Source organism: Protopterus annectens, chromosome 9.part0, assembly GCF_019279795.1.
Source record: "Protopterus annectens isolate FY-2018-M chromosome 9.part0, PAN1.0, whole genome shotgun sequence".
Lineage (NCBI taxonomy): Eukaryota > Metazoa > Chordata > Ceratodontiformes > Protopteridae > Protopterus > Protopterus annectens.
This window is the reverse complement of record NC_056743.1, coordinates 721440752-721460474: the sequence shown is the minus strand read 5'-3', so window position 1 is coordinate 721460474 and position 19723 is coordinate 721440752. Positions and strand designations below refer to the sequence as shown.

General features: G+C 43.5%; 1 protein-coding gene across 1 annotated transcript in view; it reads right to left on the bottom strand.

The window, feature by feature from the left end:
• The window catches only part of RUVBL2 (RuvB like AAA ATPase 2), a 1077211-nt gene that overhangs the window by 311848 nt on the left and 745640 nt on the right, over positions 1-19723 (bottom strand). Inside the window, exons 9-11 of the mRNA XM_044083345.1 lie at positions 9851-9974; positions 9463-9557; positions 9031-9149 (exon numbers count right to left, since the gene is read on the bottom strand). Coding sequence (XP_043939280.1) covers positions 9031-9149; positions 9463-9557; positions 9851-9974 — 338 coding nt within the window. The remainder of the gene's footprint in view (positions 1-9030; positions 9150-9462; positions 9558-9850; positions 9975-19723) is intronic.

Genomic DNA, 19723 nt, shown 5'->3' with positions numbered 1-19723 from the left:
GGGGTGTCCGAGACACTGGTGCTCGACGCTTAGATGTAGCCGTGGGTGCAGAGGAGGATAACGGTCCTTTATGGGAAGGAGAAGCTGTTTCTGCTGATGTGGTTGTCTGGGTAGACAACACCTTCCTCATGAGGTCGAAGGCCCCTGGGTCCCGAGTCGAGGTATTTCCAGGTTCCGAGGAAATCGGAAGAATCCCCGAGACAGGCACCGAAGGCATCGACCCCGAGGACGGAGCCGAGTTGATCCGAGCCGAGGCCCCGAGAGGGAGCGTCGGAACCGAAACATCGGTCCGACTCTCAGTCCCGGATCCAAGGATGGATCTTCGGCTCTGAGACTCCGGTACCGGATCCGACAGAGTCGAGGTGAACGGAGCCGACCGAGAGAAAGACGGTTCTGGCACCGAGGGCTCCACAATCACCAGATCAGCCTCTCCCGGCTCCGAAGACTGGATAGGTTTCGGAGGAGGAACAGGTGGAGATAAGGGAAGGCCTTCGAGTCTCGACACCAACTGGGAGGAGACAGAGATGAGCTTGGATAAGGCCGCATTCTCCATTAATTTCTGCACCACGCGGTCTACATCGGTGTCGGAGAGTGGCCTGGAAGAGCGCGTCTAAGGAATCGAAGACGGAGCCGACCTCAACAGTGCTGGGGGAGGGAGCTCCGTCACCGGTTCCAAGATTCGAGGCTCGGAAACTGACAACAGTTCAACACTCGGCCCCGAAGTCTGTGGAACCGGTGATCGAACTTTAACTGAAGAGCTCGGAGACGATGACCTGGGCTCCGACGTCTTCGATTCCTTCGAGGATTTGGATGTCTGGTCTGATGCATCCAGAGCCTCTTGAAAAGTAGGTTTTAGAAGACCCCTATCCATAAGTTTCCTGCGCCTATCTGTCATGACCCTTCCACTGAAAGAATGACATATTGAGCAGTCTTCTTGCAGATGGAGAGGGCCAAGACAGTAGACGCAGGAACTATGATTATCAGTCACCGACATCTTCTGCCCACATTGGCAGCGTTTAAAGCCAGTCTTAGCTTTCTTAGACATGTCACAATTTTAGGTACAGCTAACAGAGAAAAAGTCAATATTATGTCAAGTCCAGTAATTTTGTCTAATCCAGAAACTTATTGTCAAATCCTGTAAAAAGTCAATCCAGTAGTCAATCCAAGTAAAAGGGTGGGGTAGGCCCCGAGGGAAAACTCTAATAAAGTATATAAAAGACTTTATATGGAACCAAGAATTCCTCGAAACACTACTAACACACACACACAGTCACTTAAAGACAATTTTTTTTTTTAGAAAAAAATTTAGAAGAAACATAAGAAAATTATAAATCTTAGCTTAAGGTTGCTCGAGCTCATCAAACTGATGCGAACGCTGCAGCGGCAAACTAGATCTGAGGTAAAGGCAGAGGGGGATTGTGGGAGTTAGGTTGGTCTCGAGCTTCTTCTCGATGCAGAGCTTGCCAAGCGGCCGACACAGAGCCGAGGATCGGCTCCGAACCCAGGTGTAAGAACAAACGGCGAGATTGAACACTCTCACATCCTTATTATTACATTTATAAGTGATACAAGCTTTTTTCAAAGCTATTTTGAAAGAGTGACCTTAGATATAGGGGCACCTTTCTTTGCTTCTGTAAATGACACAAATAACTGATCAGATTTCATGAAGTCCTTTGTCATATGTAAGCAGAAGTGTAATTACCTATGTACATCCAGTTGGTGAAGCTTGTATTCTGCCTTGTTGCCATGATTTGGGAAAAAAATGGTAAACTCTACGAACTGATTTAGATTAGTCTCTGAACATACCTTTGGCAGGAAGGATGGTTTTGTTCGAAGGGATACTCTATCTTTATGAAAAAGCATATATGGTGGCCTGATCGATAAAGCTTGCAGTTCTGAAACTCTTCTGGCAGAAGTGATAATCAACATACTTGTTTTCCACGTTATAAATTTTAGATCACACGATGACGCAGGTTCAAAGCGGGGAAGGATTAAACAGGACAGAACAAAGTTTAGGTACCATTGTGGTGGGGGTGGTTTTATGGGTGGTCTTTGCAAGTTAATCAATGCCCAGGAAGAAAACCATTTCCATTTACTGATATATAATTTTCTTGTTGATGCTTTGAGAAGAGATCAAGATATGCTTGACCGAATGAGGGAGGTTAGGAAGCCTGGCTATATTTGGAATCGAGTAGCCAAGCTGTCAATTTGAGGGTTCAAAGACAAGGGAGGAGTGTTCCGGATGTATCAGTCAGGTGGTCTGGAACTGGGTCCAGAACCCACGGTTCCTCCTGAAGATGAGGCCAAAGTAAGGGGAACCAAATCTGATGAGGCCAATATGGGGCAATGAGAATCAGCTTGCTTCCCAATGAGTTTGTTTTCTGGAGAACCTTGGGTATCAGTGGAAAGGGAGGAAAGGCATAAAGAGTGCCAATTGTGTACAAGTGCATCCACTGGTGACTCCCCCGGAAGGGGGGGGGGGAATCAGGGCAAAATAGCTGCTGCATTTGGCATTCATGGAAGTGACAAAAAGGTTGCAGCAAGGCTGGCCCCATTTGGGGAAGATCCTTTCTGCTACTTCTTGTTTTAGGAACCACTCGGGAGGCATGAGAATCAGTTTGCTGAGTTTGTCTGCTATCACAGTGGACATCTCTGGGATGTGCATTGCTATTACAAAGCGTTGGGAGCAGCTTGCCCACTGCCATAATCTGAGGGCCTCTCGACAAATGGAGTAAGACCTGATTCCTCCTGGTTTATGAACCAGACAACCAACATGTTGTCCATCTGTATTGCAACTGTTCCCAGTGGGAGAGAGTCCTGGAGTGGTTGCAACATCAGAAACACCACTCCCCTCTCTCGAATACTGATGTGCAAATGGGCCTCGTGATCCTGCCAAGTGCCTGACTATCCTGCCCAGATAAAGACCCCCCCCCCCCAAATCTGGGAGATGTCCTTGGTCACTGTGGCCACCGGCTGAAGGGGAAGAAATGGCTGACCTGATGTCACGTGACTGGAGTGAAGCCACCAGTGAAGGTCCTTCTTGCAGGACTCTTAACAGAATTTGGCGAGACATGGGTAGATCCTGCAACAACTACTTGGTGAATAGTAGCCACCGTAGAATTCTCATGTGCATGCGTGCTAGTGGAACTAAACATATCGCAGTTGTCATGGTTCCCAAGACTTTCAGGACTGTTCTTACCTGTACTTTTGTTTTGGAGAGAAGGTTGGAAACTTGCTGCCTCAGAACTAGGACTCTTTCTCCAGGAAGTTTTGCCTATTGTGTCTAGATCTGCTCCTATAAACATATGTTGCAATGGCAACAAGGCAGATTTTTCGTAATTTATTGCGATTCCCAGGTGAGAGCAGAGAGAGAGAGAGTGGTGTCTCTTGATTCCAGTAGTAAATGCTTGGTAGTGGCAGTTGGGAGCCCGTCGTCTAGATACGGAAACACTTGGAATCCTAGAAGTCTCAGGTGAGTCGTGACTACTGCCATGCACTTGGTGAACACTCTGGGGGCTGTAGTGAGACCAAAGGGCAGAGCTCAAAACTGGTAATGACTGGCTCCCAGCCGGAAGCGCAGATGACTCCTGGATGGTCTGTCCATCTTTATATGGTAGTACGCATCCTGGAAGTCTATACAGCACATCCAATTGTCTTTTCCCAAAAAGGGAAGAATCGACTGCAGTGTCAGCATCCGGAACTTGGTCTTTTTTACTGATTCATTTAATCTGCTGAAATCCAAAACTGGCCTCCAGTCCCCTGTTCTTTTTGGCACTAAACAGAATCTTGAATGAGTTCTGGATCCTACTTGGTCTGTGGGGACTCTGGATGACTCTCTTGTCTAGCAACTTCTGAATTTCTAGAGCTGCTTGATCCCTTTGACTGGGTGGAACATCTGGGATTTTCTTTATGCTTGGAACAGGAGAGAAAACTGTATGGAATAGCCTCTGGATATGACACTTTGTACCCAACTTGTCTTTTGTTATTTCCAGCCAGGCTTCTAGGTACAAATACAATTGACCCCAGACTGCCTCCCGAGATGGACAGACAGGCCTCCCTTCAGGAGCACTGAAAGAGCCTAACCATGGAAAGAATCTCTGTCACCCTGATTTTGCAGACCCCCTCTGCCACGTGGACGGTGTCTTCCATTTGTACTTCCCCCTCTGCCCCTAGGGGAAGAGTCACCATGTGTGTCCTGAAAAACTCTCTGGGATTTACGGAACCACATCTTTCCACCCGTTCTGGCCTTTTGGATAAGGTATAGAAGGTACGTAAAAACAGACTCCTATGGCAGAGAGTTTTTCCTTCTTGTTCACACCTGTTTAGCATGTCCTTAACTTTTAGCTTAAACAAGGACGAGCCATCAAATGGGGCATTAATAAAGAAAGATTTGAAAGGTTCCGCTAAGTCGCACAAGAGCATCCAGGAATGTTTCCTCAGGGAAATTTCTGAACCCGCTGTTCTGCTCGCTCCACCTGCTGCATAGGAAATGAGCCTTGTGGAGGAGTTGACCACAGAATTTAAGGTGGAGAGCTGAGAGGAACCTTTGTCTGATACCCCTGCAGCTACTGTACCTTGGAGAGCATCTCCTAGCACCTTTAGGAGATCTCTTTGTAGCCTTGTAAAATGTGTCCGATAGCTCAGCGATCTGAGTGCAAAGGTCACAGACAAAAATATGCCCTTCCCGTATCTGTCCATCATACGAGAATCCTTGTTCAGTGGATGGACTGGCGAGGGTGTTTCAGAAAGCTCCTTTTTAGTGGCTGGTGCCACCACCATAGCATCTACAGGGACGCCCTTAGTCAAGAAGTTTTGTCAGAGGGGGCTGTGATACATTTATTTGGCCTCCGAGGGACAGGCTCCACTGCATCTGGAGACTCTCATGCCTTTCCATAAACTAGTTCCATAAGTTTGTCAAAAGGTGGAGACACCCAAGTGGCTGAAGGGTGAGACCCAAAGGCCTTCAGGTAAACAGACTCATCAGAAGGGTTGATGGGTTTCCAGCCGCCTCTCTGCTTAAGGATTTCTAGGATATCTGCAAAGGAGACATCCTCAGAAGGCAACCTTGGGGACCCTTCTGAATCATCAAGGTGTGTGTCTGAGGTGACTGACACATCTGGGGAGTCCAAATGCTTCCTCTTGCAGAGTCTCTTACGGGGGGGGGACCTCTTCAGCAGCGTATTCTGGAGAGGTTTTGGAAGACAGGGGTTCACCCGATGGGGTATCCTGAGGCCTAGGGTTTCCGTTAGTCTGTGGATGGTGTGGTGCAGAGATGAACACCACAGCCTTAGGGGGAGGAATGTCGGAACCCCTGAGTGGAGCTGTCTGAAGATACAGCATCCTCCTCATCAGCTCGAAAGTTCCCCTTCCCTGATCCGAAGACAACTCTGGCTCCAAAGAGACAGAAGAAATCCCTGGAACCAAGGAGGTCGGCTCTGAAGCCCATGTAGGAGCAGAACTCATCCACACCGAAGCCCCAAGAGGCAGGGTGGGATCAGACAACTGTCCGATCTGACTCCCCGGACCCGACCAGACAGCATTGGCTCCTAGACTCCTCGGACAGAACCGTGGATGTTGGAGCCGATGTCGGTTCCGAAGATGCCAGCATGGTTCTCGGCACAGATAGTTCCACAACAGTCAGTTCCAAGCATTCTGGCTCAGAGTTCCCGGGTTGGCTTGGAGGAGGAATCAATGTCAGTGGGATGGTCTTGGCTGGCTCCGAATCCCTGTGGGTTGGAGCCGAGAGGAATTTGGCCAGCGCTGGTGTCTTTAGAAGCCTACGCACCACCCTATCCACATCATCGCCTAAAAGACTCCTGGAGGACTTAAGAGGAGAGGGTAGGAGATCTTATTGACTGTAAAATAGGTGACCTCAGAAAAGGAGTATCTGGCTCCAATTCTGGGGACCAACTCCGGAGTCCAAACTTCACTGGCACCGATAAAGCTGGGGCCGATGAAACAGATTTTGTCGGTTGCGAAGTAGTCGGAGCTAGAGATGCAATTTTGCTTAACTTTTTAATAGGCTCCGACTGCTCTGAAGAGGGAGAAAATCTTTTAGTGGACTTGTCTGATTTGGAAGAAGGAGATTTCACTGATTCTGAAGTGCCTGGACCTTCTTCTAGAGCTTCTTGGAAGGGGGACTTCAACAAACCTTTCACAATTAGTTTTTAATGCACTAACAGTACTCTAGCGCTAAAAGAGTGGCAGATTGTGCATGACTCCTGAAGATGCACTGCTCCCAAGCAGTAAACACATATAAGTATGGGAGTCAGTGATAGACATCTTCTGACTGCATCTAGTACACTTTCTTAAGCCCAAGGCTTGGTTTCTTTATGCTCCTTGGACATGCTTAACTCACAGACCACACACACACAAGAGCAAACAAAAAACTGCCACAGCAACTATTTAACACACTAAATAACTACGCTATAATTATATATGAAACAAACTTTTTTTTTTTTTTTAATGCAGAAAATTCAGCAGGGAAAAGAAGAAGCTAGGTAGCCTTCTAACTAAAACGGGCAGCGGAAGCCCTCTAACTTAAATGAGCTAATGCTCCTTTTCTTCAAGCAATAGGGAGAAAAAAAGCATTAATAAACAACACCAAGATGCCCTCTAACTAAAACAAGTAGCAGAAGCCCTCTAACTTAAATGGGCTAACTCTCCTTTTTTTTAAGCCGTAGAAAAGAAAAGAAAAAAAAACTATTGATAATAAACAACACGCCCTCTGATTAAAACGGGCAGTGGCCAACAGTAGTAAAATTTAACCGGTACAGGGAGAAACAAGGCCCAACAAAAAAAAACAGCCTGAAGCAACAATAGCAACGAACTTTACTAAGAAACTACAAAAAGCACAAGAAAGTAAACGCTAATATTTTAAGTGAACAAGAAATATTTTCCAACAACAAAGGGATAATAAAGGTAAAAAGGTAACAAAATGTTGATCACTTAGCCAGAGCCAAGATGGAAGCCTCTGATCTGTTTAGCGGCAAATGAGATCTGGAGAGCTTCACTAGAGCATGATGGGATAGGAATACAGCCACGAGCCAGTGGAAGTCCTTAAGCTTTAGTATACAGCCGAGTCGGAACAGAGGATCAGTTCCGAATCCCTACCACTAAGAATGAAGGCGAGATAGGACAACTTAGTCTTAACATCTAAAATTTCTCACCAAATGAGAATTTAAAATCTAATTTTTTAATACCTGTGAAGTTCTGAGAGCACATCCATGCAAATCTCCTCAAAAGAGTACCAGTGGAAATATCAACAGGGTCACACACACACACACACACACACACACACACACACACACACACACACACACACACACACACACACACACACACACACACTATATACAGCAAACAGTGACTTGAATAATGGAAGAAATTAATTTAAAGTAGATTCTTCCTCACAAGAAGAAACCACAGACAAAACATTCCTCATACTTTCACAATGAGCATGACAATTCAAAATTCTGAAAATAAAAGTTACAGGAGCATACACTTTCCCTCATAATTACAACACTCTTCCTATCCTTGTCAAAAATAGTAAGATTAAAATGAAATAAGCATTTAGCAGCACAATGATTAACTAAAACTACAGCTGCTGGATCAAGTTTATGAAGAGTGTGTAAATGCTTCAATGATTGAGGAACCTTATACACACTGCCGTTTTAGGGGCAACTGTCTGACTAAGGATAATTGCAGGCAGTAACACACACACCCTCCAAGGCAGACAAAACTGGAGGAATTGGTACAGGTTTTGGAAATTCCTTCTGTAACAGTTCAAAATATTTTCTGAAGGACTGAGAAAGATCACTGTTCTCCCACTGACCTGAACACACACAATGCAGAACTGATGAAGGTTACATGTTCCCTAGTAGGAGGGAACAAGTGTGGATGGGGTATCATTTATACAGATATAACAGTATTGCGATGATGTTTGTAGTGGCACTAGCTAGAGAATTTACATGAGGCAGATGTGGTCAACAGAAGGACCTAAATAAACACCCTCAGTCAAAGAAGTCCCTGAAAAACAGATCTGTTGCTGCAAGGGGTACCCTGAAGTTAGATATTACACTCAGCATGACAGGGAGATGAAGGAGGGGGACATTATCTCAAGGGAATAAACTGGATGGTGTAGAAAGGGTAAAATTCAACCATAAAAAGTAAAGAAAAAAATACACCTACTAAGCATTTAAATTCTAGATGCTGGATTTGTAAAATCCTGCAACAAGGTGCAGGAGGTAACAGCACATAATGATTCACAAGCAAGGACTGCTAAGCATAGACATTCTGTAATTCACTGGAAAGCAAGCTATTTATGCCCCAAGCCAATGATGTAAACAAGCATGTAATTTGAAAAAGGGAGTGAAGCACTGCTTGAATCATGTACACAACTCAAATGTGCAATATGAAGACGGAGGCAAAGGTTTGTAATCTGACAATATGTATAGGCTAGTGTCCAGCAATGTGCTGAGCTACACTCCTCACCCTAACCAACATGTAATCTCACTGCACTGTAATTACCTAGAGGTGACCAACAGCTTGGTGATGGAAAGGTCATAACTGCCACCTCACTAAGAAATTGTACAAGGGTCCTCCATCTGAAATCCTCTTTGTGAATCAGCAACCAGAAAAAAAAAAAAAAACTTTGTGCATGTATCCACTGACCTGCATGGATAAACTACAGGGGTATTATGCACCCGGCCCTCTTTTTTTTTTTTTTTTTAATATTTATGCAAGTTACTTCCACACCTCATTGGGGGTAAAGGCTCTTTAAACTTACCATTAACGGTCTTTGTATGTTCAAAAAAAGTAGTTGAACCAGACGAGTACAAAATACATATGGTCTGGTATTTGACTTCTGTAAAACTATACAGATATGTGTAGGATTACCTACATGTACAATGTTTAAAACAATGTAAACAACTCTTGGTTTCACTGAAAAAAAATAAACTTAGTTGACAATTTGTTTCATTTATTTTGCTTCGGTACATTGCCTTCAAAAACCTTTCTTTTGTCACTCACCTAGTGATTCCTCGATTTGTAGCCATGATCAATACAGGGGCCATGTCACTTTCCAGGGCCCGGTTCAGAAAGGAAAAGCTCTCAATATCTAGCATGTGCACCTCATCAATAAATAAAACCTATATAAAGAGAATGAACAATAGGTAAATAAAAAAAAAAAAGTATAAGTAATAAACTGTTTTTTGTTTTATCAAGTGGTTTATGCTTTGTTGTAGCTTGCCGTTTTCACTTTTGTTTGTTTCTAAAAAAAAAAAAAAAAAAAAAAGTAAAAAATTTTGATGGCATACTAGCAGGGCAAGCACTTCTAGCAAAAGTCAGCTACCAAACTGAAGTAGTAAAAAGCAGAATATCTTCCAACCAATGAAAAAGCCACGATGGCTAGGACTACATTTTGTCCAGCAAGAAGAGGAAGAATGGTATTGTGATACTCACCCCAGGGATAATCTCAGCTTTTCCTTCCTCCCTCCACTCTGCAACTTTAGCGTTGATTTGCTCTCGGACTTCCATCTTTATCTCTCCAGTGTCTCCTAAAGTGAAACAGAAAAGAAAGATATCTGGTATTCTACAACACATGGCTAAAATCAGAGACCATGAAAAAATTAAACAAACGCAAAATGTTTAATAAAAAATAGCAATCCAACTTAGAATGTTTCCATCTACAAAAAAATTCAGCCTGCTAAGAAACAAGGGTACAAGTTATGGCAATGACTTGTAATGGTGGTCTACTGCACAGGGATTTTGCATATTACAATACAGAAGAAGAGACACTACAGCAATACAAGACTACAAAAAGTAAAAATAATGCTATGTCAGTGCTCACCTGAAAAGAGAGCAAGGAAGCCCTGGGTCCTGCTGTTGATCACATCTATCTCATGCAGAGTTACTGTATGCACCACTTCCTTACGCTTTTGCAGTTCTCCATCTGGGCACTGAACAAACTTGGTCTGGAGGAAATGAGAATGACAGTAAAGACATAAAATTAGAAAAAGGGTGAGTGATTTATCAATTCTATTTTTGTTTACAGGATTTGATGTTATTTTTAAAATAATTAACAGACTACTATAAATTTAGGGTAATAAACTGACATGATGTCGTCAAAACATCCTGCATAGCAACACTCAGGAAAACTATTTGTTATACTTTTTAATAAATTCCTTGGCATCTCCTCCTTTAAGTTATCTTTAGTTTTGTTGCTTATGCTTGCACTCCACATATGCCATACTGCCACTTTATATTTGCAGTTCTATGCACTATAATTGCCTCTTGGTGTGGGTTGAGCCTATTCACCAGTTAACAAAATATATAAATAAAACAAGCAAACAAATAAATAAAACGATGTCCAGAGCAGTAAAAGCTTTTTTTTATTTCAAACAAATCACAAACATGAAGCTGGTGGAAAAATCCATATAAGATTTATTTTCATTTACTCAGTTAATTTATTTACTTATTTTGCTTCTGAGTAAAATGAGGAAGGAAGGCAAGAAAAGTACAGTTGTGTACACTTATCATAAGTGTAGATGTTCGAGTGTATTCACTGTTGCAGTCATTACATTTAGGTAATCCTGCTGGCAGGTTGCCCTCAGTCGGCCTGAATTTCAAAGTCTTGGGTCCTGCGTCGGCTGCTGTCGCCCCTTCCCTGACGTCAGGGGTATAAAAGAAGCAGTCAATGCCATTTTCTTCAGTTTTTCTTGCCCCAGATGTCAGGTACCCCCAAAAAAGGGTAGCCAAAATGTGTGTATATGTATACATATATATATATATATATATATATATATATATATATAAATACATACACCAACATAAACTTTACCTTCATCTACAAGCAAATACACCACATAGGCAGTTATAAATCAGAGAAGGAAAGAAAAGTTCCAGCAGAAAAAAGGGGGATAGCGGGTGGGTAACCTGGACTGCAACAGTGAATATACTCGAACATCTACATTTATGGTAAGAGTACACAATTGTAATATGTTCTTTGTGTTTCACTGTTGCAGTCATTACATTTGGGTACAGTCCCAAAGCTATGGTTGGGAGGCTGGAGCTAAACAGCATTAGGAGCGGCTATGAGGCCCCGCAGAACTGCAGTGGCAAAGCCTGCCTTGGATTTAGAGTAGAGTGGCAGATGATAGTGCTTTGTAAAAGTGTGCACTGAACTCCATGTAGCAGCCTCTAAAATGTCTTTGATTGGTACTCCCCTGAGAAAGGCTGCTGAAGTGGCTGCAGCTCTGGTTGAGTGAGGCCTAATGCCCTTTGGCACTGGCTTACCATGGTGTAAATAGCAGAAATGAATGCAGTGGCCTATCCACTTTGAAATAGTCTGCTTTGAGATGGCCTTTCCTTGTGATCCTGCCGCATATGCCACTAATAATTGCTCTGTCTTCCTGAAAACTTTGGTTTTGTCCAAGTAGAATCTAAGTTGTCTGTCCACATCCAAAGAATGCAGAATTCTCTCCCCCTTGCTCTGTGGATTTGGATAAAACATTGGCAGATGAATAAGTTTGGTTAAGAGCCACACTGGACACCACATTAGGAATAAATGTTGGGTTTGTCCTAAGAAAGACCCTGTCTGGATAAAACATGATAAAAGATTCCACAGCCATGAGTGCTTGTAGCTCTGAAACCAGTCTTGCAGAAGTTATTGCTAGGAGCAGAGCTGTTTTCCAAGACAAAAACTTTATGTCAGCAGTAGCAGCTGGCTCAAAAGGAGGCAGGGTGAGTTTTTCCAAGACATAGTTGAGGTCCCATGCAGGCATTGGTGCTCTCCTTGGAGGCCTTAAGTTTTTGGCTCCTCTGAGGTACTGCTTTAATAAAGGATGAGAAAAGATTGGTGGCTCTGTATTGTAATGAGCCGAAATGGCAGAGGCATGAATTTTAATTGATGAAAAAGATAGGCCTTTATCCAGCATCTCAGTTAAGTATCGCAAAATCTGAGGAATGTTTGGGACAGCTGTATCTGTTCCTTGTGCATGGTTCCAAGCACAGAATCTCTTCCATTTTCCAGCATAAGATTTTCTAGTACTAGGCCATCTAGCCTCCAAAATGACATCAATCACAGCTTTACTGAGAGGTGTGTTTTGTGTGACTACATTATCCTCCATGCTGCCAGGTTTAAAGTACTGAGTTGGCTGTGCAGGATCCGATTGTTTTGCTGGGACAGTAGATGAGGTATTTGAGGTAAGGTCCAAGCTGGGCATTGAAACAAGTTGCTTAGGATTGGATACCAGTACTGGCGGGGCCAGTCTGGGGCAATCAGAATCATCTTTGGCTTCTCCTGTCTGACCTTTAAGAGTACCTTGGGGAGGAGAGGCAGTGGAGGAAAGGCATATACTGATAAGTTTTTCCGGCTGAAAGATAGGGCGTCCACTTCCAATGCTTGTCTGTGATAAGTCCTTGTGCAGCATCTTTTTAGTTGGTAGTTGTGAGGGGAGGCAAATAAATCTATATCCGGGCACCCCCATTTCCTTGTTATCATGCTGAAGACTTGTGGATCCAGCTGCCATTCGTTGGGATCCATGAGGTTTCTGCTTAGTTCATCTGCCAGAGTGTTTTCCTTTCCTGGCAGGAATTGTGCCTGCAGATGTACTTGGTAAGTCAATGCTGTGTCCCACAAAGTCATGGTTAGTCTACAAAGGGGGTAAGAATGTCTGCCCCCCTGCTTGTTTATATACCACATGACCATGGTGTTGTCTGTCTTCATCAGTAGTTGTCCCGGATGAAGTAGGTCCTTGAAGGCTGTCAGGGCATTTTGAACAGCTAGCATCTCCTTTTGATATGTAGATGCATTTGGTTTGAGGATCATGTGCCCTGAATGCATTTTCCTGCCATGTGGGCCCCCCAGGCATACTCTGAAGCATCTGTTGTTAGTGTCTGCCTGGCTGGGGGTAATGTGAATGGCTGTCCCTTGTTCTGGTGACAAGCCTTCGCCCACCATCGAAACTCCTGCTGCAGGCAGGGAATGAGAGTAATCATTGTTTCCAGGCTGTGGCAATGTTGAGTCCAAACACTTTTTAGGTACCATTGAGGTTTCCTCATATGCAGTCTTGCATATGGAATTAGTAGGATGCAGGATGCCATGAAGCCCCAAAGCCTGCAGAATGTTTCTTGCAGATAACTGGGCCTTTGTTGACAACATTTTGAAATAGGTAGTCAGGTGCCTTTGTTTGTCTGGCATGAGATAAGCCATCTGGGCAGTTGTATTTAAGCTTGCACCCAGGAATATTATCTCTTGAGAGGGTACTAGTTTTGATTTCTTTTCGTTGACTGTGTACCCTAGGCATGTTAGAAGTCTTTTCACAAACGCCAGATGCTGTAGAAGAATGTCCTTGTTCTCTGCTTGAATTAGACAGTCATCCAAGTAAGGATATATTTGTATTCCTCTTTGTCATCAGAATGCAATTACTGGTGCCAGGCACTTTGTAAAGACCCTGGGTGCAGTAGATAAGCCAAAGGGCAGTGCAAAGAATTGGTAATGCATTGAGCCAGCCTTGAGTCTGAGGTATCTTCTGCATGATTGTTTGATTGGGACATGCAGGTATGCCTCTTTTAGGTCTAAAGTCACAAGACAAGCATTCTTGCCCAGCATGGGCAGAAGCTGCTGCAAAGTCAACATTTTGAATTTTGGTATATCCAGGAATGTGTTCAGAATAGATAGGTCCAGTATTGGTCTCCAGGCCTTGTCCTTTCTGGGAACCAAGAAAAGTCTTGAGTAAAATCCTTGTCCCTGCTCTTGCTCTGGTACTTGCTGAATGGCCCCCATGTCCATGAGGGAAGAAACTTGTTTTTGTGCCTCTTCCCATTGATGTTTTGGGAGATCTGGCCAGCCATTTGCCTTTGGCAGGGTATGGAAATGGAACTTGTAGCCTTGTGACACTATATTTAGAACCCACTTGTCCTGGTTTATAATGTGCCAATTTTGAGAAAAAAGTGCTAATTTTCCCCCTAAGGGTGCTGCCAGGACATAAGTGCTTGGTGCCGGCAAGGGGAAGTCATTGGGACCGTTTCCTGTATGACTGTGATTTGTCTTCTCCAACTTTGGAAGTAGAAGCACCCCATTGCTTTGACCTGTATGAACCTTGCGCCTGGATTCTGCCTCTAGGGCATCTGGATCTGCCCCTTTGAGGTCTGTCTGACATAGGAAAGGACCAATTCTTTGAAGGCCAGTGTCTACTAAACCTTGGTGGCTGTACTTGTAAAAAACAGTTTGCATAGATTTAGCTTTGTCCTCCATTTTCTTTAACACCTCTTCTGCCTTAACACCAAACAAAGTATCATGCTGTAAAGGAGCATCTAATAATTTAACTTTAACATGATCAGGCAGATTTTGTTCCTTTAACCAAGCATGCCTTCTAATTACTGAACCCGTGACTGCAGCCCTGCAGGAGGCCTCCAAAGAATCAAAACCACATTGCAAAGTATGCTTTCCAACTTGGTCAGCTGCATTTCCTTGTTTTCTGCACATTCGAAGTTTAACAACATATTCTGTTTAAGCAATGCCATGACATGTTGCTGATATTTGAGTATATGAAACTGACAGTTTAAGGCCCTTATAGCCAAGGTAGCAGATGTGTAAACCTTTTTACCCAATCTATCCAATGCCCTAGAATCCCTGTCAGAGGGGGTAGGGTTTTTTGCAGCAGAAGCCTTAACACCTTTGGGACCCTGTGAAATAGTTTCTGGATCTGCAGCAGGGTTTTTAAAAAGGAATATATGAGAGTCAGGAACCCTGTAATATCTGTCAGGCTTAACAGGAGCTGGTGGTAAGGAGTCAGGGGTCAGACTAGACTCCGAAAACACATCATCTACAATGTCTAACACAGGTGGAATGGCTAAAGGCTTGGGTTGAGGTAGTAAAAGGAAATCCCTGAGCCTCTTTTTAGATTCTCAAAAATCTTGGCTCTCCCAGTGGAAATACTCCCTCGTGGTATGCAAGGTTTCCCCAAAAGAATAGTCCTCTGGAGGAGAAGCTGAAGGTATAGATTCTTCAGTATCAGAGTCCTCGTAGGGTGGAAGAGAATATTCCTGATCAGAAGAGGAATCAGAAGAAATAGAAACCTGATCTGAAGATTCATAGTCAGTCTCTTGTGTAGGCCTCTTATCTGGAGGGGGATGGGATCCCCTGATCAAGGTAATCAAGTCTTCGACCATTTTGAGCATTTGATTTTTGGGCATAGAGGCCTGTCCATGTGGTTCTTGAGTTTGTTTCTTTGCTTTAGAAGGTGCTTTAGTCTTTGCCTTTGAAGCTGAAGTTGGTTTAATGTAAAGATGTTTAGGTCTGAATACACCCTCAGAAGCCGGTGCCTGCTCAGTGGCTCCGGACCCATCTGAGGGAATAGTGTCCGAGGCTCCAATACCTTGAGTTTGCAGCGGCACAGCCGACTCCACGTGGGAGTCGGTAGCGGCCTGCGACTCTAAAGTAACGTGCATCAGGGGCTACGAAAGCACCTCACTGAGAACCGGCGAATGGCTTAGGAGAAGCTTCGTCGTCGGTTTTGGAACTCGGTTGTTTATCCCTCTCCTTTTCTTTGCATTTTTTTGTGAACTCCGGTAGTCGGATGGCTATCCAATGACATTTCTGGGTAATTAAACCGGCGTCCAAAATATCATACCGACGCGTAATAGTGCGTTGGTTAAATCTAGCACAAAACCGACAACCAGAAACGTGATCAGGGCCTAGGCAAGGAATACAGTAAGAATGAAAATCCTTATGAGGTATTTGCTTTCCACAAGAAATACAATTATTAACTTTTTCTGACATCAGTCTGGAGCAAGAAAAAAGTTTCCCCAATGGGGTACTTCGCTTTATTGAAGACTTCGGGTCTGAAACTCGAACACGAAAATCTCAGGAGTCGACCGACCGCCACTTGCGAACTGCTTCTGCTTCGGGCACCGCTCGGCAAGAAAGACTGAAGAAAATGGCGTTGGCTGCATCTTTTATATCCCTGACGACCTGACGTCAGGGAAGGGGCGACAGCAGCCGACGAAGGACCCAAGACTTTTGAATTCAGGCTGACTGAGGGCAACCTGCCAGCAGGGTTACCCAAATGTAATGACTGCAACAGTGAAACACGAAGAACATCACAGGTAGAATACACTGTGAAAATTGGGGATGGTCAAAGGTATGGATAGGGCACACAAAAGAGTGAGACACAGAAAAGAGATGAAAAAGGTGGCAGACCTGCTAAATGGGAAGAAGGCAAGCTGCTCTACAAAATATATATATATATATATATATATATATATATATATATATATATATATATATATATATATATCTATTTCATAACTCACTATAACGCTCCATCTGCATTGTCAATTTTTTACCGACTTGCTGTCAGCAAACTTGTGGTAACCAAAAAGTTCTTGGATACCTCCCCTTGCCCACAATGCATCTCTCCCTATTACCTCAGATGTTGTTTGCTATAAGTTTATATATATATATATATATATATATATATATATATATATATATATATATATATATATATAAAGGGATTTTAGTGTTTAACACAAGAAAAGATCTTAAAGGAGACCATTTCTTGAGTACAAGGAAAACAACCTAATCCTTGAGAATCTCTTCCCATTCAACCAAGAATCCCAAGGAAGGGGGTTGGAAGGTGGGGATGTGAAGAGATATGAAAAATCAACACTATAGATGGAACGTTATTGGTGAGTACATAACTTCTTTATCTGATATTTTCAATTTTTCATCTCATCCTCACCTATGGGCCCAAGTCTCCAGCTACCTTTACCCCGGGTGGACTCACAGGAGAATAGGCCCTTACTTTGGAGACAAGATCTAACTTGTAATGACTGACAAAGGTATGATGGTTTGCCCATGTGGTTACTGCACAAATATCCAAGGAAGTACTTGTCTGGAAGACTGCAGATGTGGCCATTGCCCTGGTAGAATAAGCATGAATGGATTTGTCAGATTTCATGCCTTTTGAGTTGTAACTGAAGGAAATACAACTAGAAAGCCATTTTGATAAAGTAACTTTGGAAACTGGTTGGCCTTTCCTAGGGTTTGCAAATGTAATAAACAATTGGTTTGCTTTCTGAAACTCTTTAGTTCTATGTAAATAGAAACATAACTGTCTATCATCAAACAAATGTAGTACATATTTGCCCTTATTACTAAAATTAGGGAAGAAAACAGGCAAATGTATGATCTAATTAATATTTGTTTGACAAACAACTTTGGGCAAGAAAAAGGGATGGGTACGCAAAGAGACTCTTATCCTTATAAAAAAACAAATACGGAGGCTGGGAATATAGTGCCCGAATTTCTGATATCAGTCTTGTAGACGTGATAGCGACCAACAAGATAGTTTCCATAATAGGAACTTAATATCACAAGATGCTTCAGGTTCAAAGGGTGGTTGAACAATCAGATGCAAAACCAAATTAAGATCCCAAGGGGGAGAAGAACCCTTGTGGGGAGGTCTTAACAACATGGTCCCTTTTAAGAAAGCTTTGAAAGGTTTTTGAGAAATTAAAGATAAGTCGTCTATCTCAATGTGAAAATTTGAAAGGGTTGCTAACTGGACCTTAATAGTACAAGCCGCAGCTCCGTTATTGAAAAGGTGGGCTAAAAATTCCAGAATAAAGTGAATGGGAGCCATGATAGGATCCATATTGGGTTGTTGTGCCCAGATTACAAACCTCTTCCATTTACTCCTACAGTTTTTGAGTGGATGACTTATGGGAATACATCAGAATATGACAGACCAGGCAGGAGAGCATACATTGTTTGGCAATCAATGGAACTGTAGGAACCAAGCTGTCAGCTTGAGATTGTGAAGGTTGGGATGAAGCATTCCTGTCAGATGTGACAGCTGGCCTGGAACAGGTTCCAGAATCCAGGGCTCCTTCTGTAGATGAGGCCATAGGCAAGGAAACCAGCTTTATCAAGGCCATTACGGGACAATGAGAATTAATGCTCTCTTCAACCTGTTGCCTTTCTGAAGAGATTTTGGAATCAACAGAATGGGGGGAAAGGCATACAATAGTCAAGGAGGCTAATCGTGTACTAGAGCATCCTCTCGGGGACTACACCGGTGGGGGAATAAGGGCAAAGTAGCTTATTTGTTGTACAGGAGAGATACAAAGAGGTCGCAGCAAGGCTGGTCCCATGTGCTGAAAATGTTCTCCACTACCTTTTGGTTGAGGGACCACTCATGCAGCATGAGAAAGGCTCTGCTCAACTTGTCCACTATGATGATGGACCTTCCCGGAATGTGCGCTGCTACCAGAAAACGGTTGGATGAGATCGCCCATTGCCACACTCTGAGCGCTTCTTGACAAAGCGGGTATGATCTGGTTCCTCCTTGTTTATGTAGCATACCATAGATATGTTGCCTGACTGAATCGCTACCATCCATAGATGAAGAGCAGTCTGAAATGCTGGCAACTCTAAAAGCACTGTCCTCATCTCTAGGATGTTTATGTGGAGCTTGGCCTCATCTGCGGACCAGGTACCTTGGACAGTCTTCCCCAGATAATGCCCCCCCACACCCTACCTGGGAAGCATGCATGGCCACCATAGCCTGTGGTTGAGGGGGAAAAAATGGTCGACCTTGGGTCACCTGTTCTGAATGAATCCACCATGAAAGATCCTTTTTGCATGTGTTCGTTATGAGAATTTGGTGAAACATCGGTTGGTGAATTATTGACCATTGAGAAGCCAGAAGCCATTGCAGAATTTGCAAGTGAAACTTGGCTAATGGAACCAACACAATCTCTGTGGCCATAGATCCTAAAGGCTGTAGAACATGTGGGTAGCTACCTTCTTTTTTCGGATTAACCTTGAAGTTTGCCATCTGATTGTTAATACCATGGAAGGAGGAAGTTTCGCAATAATCTGATTGGAGTCTAGTAGTGCACCTATGAACTCTAGCATTTGAGTGAGTTCCAGATGAGAGTTTTGTTAATTTATGGTTATGTCTAGCTCAGAACATACATGAAGAACAGTCTCTTACGCGAATAAGTAGATGCCTAGTTGGTGTGGATATGAGCCAGTTGTCTAAGTAATGAAACACCAGGAATCCTTGTCATCCGAGGTGAGCCACAACCACTGCCATGCATTTGAACACTCTGGGGGCAGTAGTGAGATCAAAGGGCAGTGCTCTGAACTGGTAAGGACTGGCTCCCAGCCAGAAGTATAGATATCCTCTGGAGCATCTGTCCATTTTTATAAGGTAGAATGCATCCTGAAGACCTATAGGAAACATCTGATCATCCTGTTCCCGAAAAGGAAGTATGGACTGTACCATGACAAATAGAAACTTGCCAAGATCCAGGACTGGTCTCCAGTCCATAGTTTTCTTTGGAAACAAAAAGAACCTCGAGTAAGTTCCAAATCCTCTCTGATTTGGGTGAACCTGCTGGATGACTCTTTTTTTTAGCAGTTTTTGAATTTGAGCGACTACCAGATCCCTTTGACTGGGTGGAATGTCTGGGATTTTTTTGCTGGGAGGAGGCTGTTGAGAAAAGGGAATTTGGTAACCCCTGGATATAATCCTCTGCACTCATACACCGGAAATGATCTCTTGCCAGGATCTCCAATGCAGGGATAGTCAACCTCCGTTTACCTCCAGAGGTGGACAATTGGGCTTCCTTCCAGGAGTGATGAAAAGGCTTCCTGAAGAAAGACTCCTGGGAACCTTGGTTCTGCAGACTGCCTCTGTAGCGAGTG